The sequence below is a fragment of the Macadamia integrifolia genome, chromosome 10 (assembly GCF_013358625.1).
Source record: "Macadamia integrifolia cultivar HAES 741 chromosome 10, SCU_Mint_v3, whole genome shotgun sequence".
NCBI classification, from domain to species: domain Eukaryota; kingdom Viridiplantae; phylum Streptophyta; class Magnoliopsida; order Proteales; family Proteaceae; genus Macadamia; species Macadamia integrifolia.
In genome coordinates, this window is record NC_056566.1 from 2,798,243 (window position 1) to 2,804,616 (window position 6,374).

Below are 6,374 nucleotides of genomic sequence, written 5' to 3' on the forward strand. Positions count from 1 at the left end.
TTCAGAAACAAGACGATTACATCGTGATTTGTAATGAATCTCGATGAAACAATACATCAATAAGAGGTTAGTTCAAGTAAATTCTTTTTATATTATAGAGAAGGAAGCCAAAACTTAAGAACAGCCATTGATAATTTTGGTGATACCATGTGATAGATGGTACATAGTTCAGCTTGTGAAATAGTTGATGGGTATTTCATCCGAGGCATTGTTGCCTTCACATTTTTTCCCCTCTGTTCTACCCATAACCGCTCATGGAAGGTTGAGATGCAGAATGTGCAAAACAGAATGCATGACTTTAGGGGGTTTTGGTGCAGTAAATGCAGTAGTCATTGACATGGTAAAATGGCAGATTTTCAAAATGAACCAGTTTTCAAAATAAACCTCCATGTTAACTTATCGCCAGCAAAACATTCCACAGAACCATCAGACACTTTGCATCCTTCATAAATTCAACAGGGGAAACATCACTGAATTCACTGTTAAGCAATTAGAGGCCAAAAAGGCATATTTGAAGAATTTCAGCACTACTTACATAAGATAAAATTTCAGTGGTTATACATCCTTGAACAACAGCTGGAATTTGGGTATTCTCTCTGGTGGTAGGGGGCAAGTCACAATCAGCTTGCCTTTCATGGCTCCTCTAAATATTTCCTGCAAAAAATATAAAACAATTTAATGCACGGATCATACAGAGTTATCTACGAACATGAACTGTCAAATCAAATAAGAAATATTTTCTTAACTTATCCGTGAAAAAGAAAAAAGAGGAAACTATTTCCTTTCCCTTGTGCTCCATCTAAAGATCAAGAGTGTGTGTGTGTGAGCATGTCTTCTGATCTAAGTGAATTTCTTACAAAATAGTGTAATAAAAATTTTAAACCTCATTGATATAAGGAGACAAAAATTAATAAAAAAGTACCCAGTCCTGATGCTTGAATATTGATTTGAACCTCTGCCCAAATAGGTGATGGGACAACGTCAAGTCTCATGCATTTCAAAGTGAACCATTGCATCAAATTAACAGCAACGAGTTTCATGAACTTTATGGACCACTTTGTCCCTTTACCAAGTTGGCAACAAAAAATTCGTTAAGCTCATCCTACTCATACCAAGCACCATATCTTCTATTAAAACCATAAGCATTCAAACCTTTTCTAACTACCTCAGCAAAGTAACTTCCAGCCTTTCCACAAGCACCAAAGAGCTGGGGTGAAGGGACGGGGGGGGGAAGATTGAGAGAGATATTATAGAAGCATGGATGAAACGAAGAAGAGTGTCAGAGGGAGAAGGATCCGAGATGGAGCGGCAGAGGGAAGGTTTCAGAGAGGAGGGTGGGGAGGGAGAGATGAGGTGAGAGAGAGAGAGAGAGAGATTATAGAAGCAGTGATGAACAGAAGGAGAGTGTCAGAGGGAGAAAGAGACAGGAAATGGAGAAGGAGAAGAGACAGAGCGGCAGAGGGAGGGTTTCAGGTTAGAGGCAACAGCAGGATTCAAGGTTGGAGAAGGGAAGAGAGGCAAAGTTTTCAGGTTTCAGGTAAATGGCATGTTTGCCCCAGTTGCAAACATGTCATAAGGTCAGTAAACAACTAAACGTGAAATAAGAAGAAAGTATTTCAGTGAAATTGATGAAATAGATCCTCAGCTATTTCATGATTTCTGTTGAAACTGATATCAGTTTCACAGAAATAAGTGCAAAATTGTACCAAACACCTTCCGAAATTGAAATCACCAATGAAATATTTCTTGAAATCGTACCAAAGAGAACCTAACATAGGAACAAAAAAGAAAATGAAAAGAGCTCTTAGAAAATCCAGCAGCTTGTCCTATCTAGCCTTTATCTTGCCCTTATTATTCCCAAGTGACCATGTTACATCAAAAGTCCTACAAAAGAAATACAGTAGAAATGATATCCTAACCGAGGATAATTTAATATACATAAATCTATTCACCCAAAAAAAAATATACATAAATCTTATTGGGCTAAAGTAGTAATGTACCTCCACAACATCAAGGAAGTCCTGTTTCCTTTGAAAAGCACCAACCCATTTAGTATGATCTGCAGTCCTGAAAAAGAATGAACAATTACAAATGGCAGCTTGCAGCTCTCCTGAAACATTATCATAAAGTAACGTCTTTATAAAAGCAAGATGCTTAGACTAGCTGCAGTTTTGATGGTGCTTCTAATAGAACAGAGTAACTTTTAGCACTGGACAGCTAGGAAAGCATTCATTATGATAGGACAGGAGTAACACACATAACGGAATAACTCCAAAACAGAGGACTTTATTATTCAAATTTGTCCAATTGAAAGCTTACAGCCAAGTACGCCATATACAGTTGCAGGTCAACATAGAGCTTCCCCTCCTATCCCAACACACCCCACACCCCCCCCCCAAAAAAAAGAGAAGCAGTCAGGATACTGACATAAGCTTCAGAGGGTTGAAATCGATCTACTCATAAGTTATGAACTTATTTTTGTGAGGATGTTGAAGGAGGACCTTCCATATATTGTTACCAGGATGAGCTGATAAACCATGCAGGACACATTTTACAGCATAAATACCAATTTAGTGCAAATGGAAGAGTTACACGATTGCACAAGTGCTATTTAACTTTATTTATCTTCCCCCCCTGCCCACCGAATAAATAAGTAACCCATGACATTAAGGTTATTGTGATAATTCGGGATGTAAAATGCATCACATCAATGTCTACCAAAAAAGGTGGTGGAGAAGAGTTGTACCCTGAATCCATCTTCATGTGTTGGGCATTGAAGAAAAAAATTGTTGATGGTATCAAAGTAATGTCAAAATACTTGACATAAACCTGAATCTCTTTTGAGTCAATATCTACCAACGCTATAGTTGCAAATTTGGAAACCTCCCGTGATGATTTTGATAGCTGTCAATGAAAGGAAAAATTGAGCAACAAAGAAGGGTGTTTTAACTTCTGGAGGAAGAAATAGTAGAAAAACTGGACTGAAAAGTCATAAGATGTACGCCGACTCAATTAATAAAAATGAGAAACTGATTGAGATAGAAGAAAGAAAAAGGAATTCCGATACAAACTTCAAGAGTAAACTACATTTAAAGCTCCATGGCCTCACTGGAGAGTCAGGTCAACCTGGCCAAAGGTAACCCAAATCGACTGAACTAGCCTTATTGGTTTCAGGTTCATATGTTCAAATAGAGAGGGTGAAGGATTATGAAACTAATTATTAAAATAAAGAAGCAAAACCAAGAAAGGAACATCAAATTCCTTTGAAGTCATGTTGGGTCCAATTTAAACTCTAAACGCAACATTGCCGAACCTAACCAATTGGAAATCCTAAATTCAATACCAGCAGAATGCAATTGAGAAACCTCAAGTTGATCCTCCATTCTCTCCTTTCAAAATATCAACTCCACATATTAAGACTCATTAAATTGAACCTCAAACGCCTGTTCCAATCAGTTAGCAGTCAAGTTACAGGAAAACATAAATCATTGTTTATAACTGGGAGATAATGTTTTATTTTTTTCTCTGCATTGGTTTTTGTAGACAAAACATTTTGCTGAAATTTGACCATCAATCAACCATCTGGGGTAAATAAAATATGAAGCTGTCACCATTTCAATAGTAACAAGACACTTAAAATTGCTCTCCTTGTTATTGTAATTATCATTACTAATTAAACTGAAACTCAAGTTATGCATTAAGGTAATATATAATATAATATAAAACAAATATCCAATTCGATTCGACTACCTTTGGACTCCGACCAAAGCCTCCAAACAACTAATTGTAATATTATAAAGGGGGGGGGGGGGGGAGGGGGGATCCTATATTCCATCCATTATCCTAAGAACTACTTCACCAATCCAAATATTACAGATTAAAAGCACTGGAGGTTGCAGAATTAAGAAACATTGATATGAGGAGTAGCAAGATGCAGAATAACAAGGGAAGGAAAAAGGAATTCCACAAAACCTAATATTAGAGTTACATACAATATCGTCAAGCTGGAGACAGACGGCGTCGGAAGCTCTGCCAAAGCGAAGCACAAGAACTTTGTCAATGGTGTCTCTGATGATAGAGTCCACCTCCTGCTTCTTCGTCAGTGTCGTAAATAGGAAGCTCATCTCTCTCTCTCTCTCTCTCTCTCTCTCTCTCTCCGCGATCTATCCAGGTTATGCTGAAGCGTGAATCCCCAGTAAATTATGCAGCACTTGTTGAACTGTTCACATGTCAGATAAGACAAAGTCAATCAAAACGGGAACAGGAAAAAAACTTTTTTCGGAACAACGTGTTTAAAACGGCTTAAAAATTGAACTAGATGGTAAAAAAAGCGGTCAAATATTCGGAATGAAAATGGACAGTGCGAGTTTTTAAATATTAGGCACCGTTTGATAACGTGTTTAGATACAGCAGAAATAGATTTTTTGGTATTTGATAAATCTGTTTCTTGAAATGATTTTTGTAAATATATTCACTAAAAAACCCAATAGTATCATCGGATACCCAAAAGGGAGAGAGGGTTCGGTTGCCTCTTTTTAGGTTTAAATAATTGAGAGATTTATTAGGCACAATAGTCATGGTTTTAAGTATCTCTGATACCGATACGATATCCTCCGATACATATCTTAAATTTAGTCGGCCGATACGATACACACCGATACGATACATTGAATTTTTTAAATCATTTCGTATCGATATATATCCTACAATACATACCGATATGCATCAATACACCACTAATATACATCAATACGATACGACATGCCTCGATACGACTCTATCAAAAATATAAAATTGAGGTAAAATGTACGTTTTGGTATGTATTGGTACGTATCGGTGAGTATCGGTATGTATCGATCAGTACGTATCTGTATATATCAACACGTATCGGTGAGTATCGATATATATATCGGTACATATCGGTGAGTATCGATACGTATCGATGAGTATTTATACTTATCGGCGCTACGGTCATATAATGGCCAATATGGGTAATTTTTCAGAAAAAAACGATTTTTTGAAGGGTTTTTGTTCCAAAGTTGCTGTCAGCCATATTTCTCTCTAACTAAAGTGGAAATCAAGGTTGGGAACAAGGATTTTACATTTATGGGACAACTACAGACCTTAAATTCTTAGTACGATACTCTCAATTTAGTGTTTATGCATAATACATGTTATCAATAGCTTTTTTTAACAAATTCTTTATGCAAAAGTGTTTAAAAAAATGTTTCCTATCCATTTATGTGTGTATCTTTAACGTATCTTAGTGTATCTCCGATACGATACGATACCCTCCGATACGTATCTTAATTTTGGCCGACTGATACGATGATCGATATCGATACTTTAATCCTTGACAATAGTCTTTTTTTTTTCTTAAATTCGTTTCTAGAAACGACAAAACAAGTCGAACTTGTTTCGTCAAAGTCATTTCTAAAATTATAAATAGAAATAAATTTTAATTTATATTTCTATAAACGGGTAAAACGGAACAACTTTATTAAACACTGGGAACAAGAAAAACACAGAAACGACATAAACAGAACATTATCAAACGGTGCCTTAGATTTTTCAAATACATTGAAAAAAGGGCAATATACACACATAAATTGAGGAATTACTACCTAAATACTTGTATCCCAAGTTCAAAGCAACCATATATCAAGCACCAATTTCAAATTTCACTACCCATTCCAAACTTCAAAATACAACCACAACCAGAGTATCTGACCAAAAAGCCTTTTCACCACTGATTATCTCAGCTAGGCTTTTATTACAATATCATCATGTTTCTGTTCTCTTTACAAAATATATCCATGCAGTATTTTCCTCCATACCAGTTGTTGGTTCTCTGCCTGTGTGTGATTAATTGTACTGTAAAACAGCAACCCAAATCATATTATAGAAAAATAAACAAAAAAAGCCGAAATCTCAAAGATTTTGGGCCGTTTGATAACATTTCGGCCATTTCTGTTTCAAGAAATGACAAAAATTAAAATTTTCGTTTTTGGAAACAAAAACGGAAAAGGAGGAGTTTGATAATACTTGTTTCTAGAAACAAAAACGGAAAAGAAGGTGTTTGATAAATATTGTTTCTGGAAACGTTTCGGACATGAGTTGATGTTTATTTTATTAAAAAAAATTCCACATTATTTTATTGTCATAGAAACTCATAACCCTTCATTCAACCAAGACAAGCGACAGAACAACCTTCAAATTTCCTTATTTTAACTTATATCTAAATATTTTTTTACTAAAACATATTTATCTACAATACTAATACAATGCAAATATTCTGGGTATGCAATGTCTTACATATTTCCACCAATTTGTCATTACCCGCTAACTACCACCTTTGTTGATGTCCATATTAT

At 35.7% G+C, this 6,374-nt stretch overlaps 1 protein-coding gene across 2 annotated transcripts in view; it reads right to left on the minus strand.

The window, feature by feature from the left end:
* The window catches only part of LOC122090987 (thioredoxin-like protein 4B), a 5,101-nt gene extending 905 nt beyond the window's left edge, over positions 1-4,196 (minus strand). For both annotated transcript variants that reach the window (XM_042660772.1, XM_042660773.1), the window contains exons 1-4: positions 3,993-4,196; positions 2,747-2,904; positions 2,001-2,067; positions 536-654 (exon numbers count right to left, since the gene is read on the minus strand). In XM_042660772.1, the coding sequence (XP_042516706.1) occupies positions 556-654; positions 2,001-2,067; positions 2,747-2,904; positions 3,993-4,124 (456 nt within the window). In that variant the 5' untranslated portion in view covers positions 4,125-4,196 and the 3' untranslated portion in view covers positions 536-555. The remainder of the gene's footprint in view (positions 1-535; positions 655-2,000; positions 2,068-2,746; positions 2,905-3,992) is intronic.
* Positions 4,197-6,374: the final 2,178 nt, after the last annotated feature.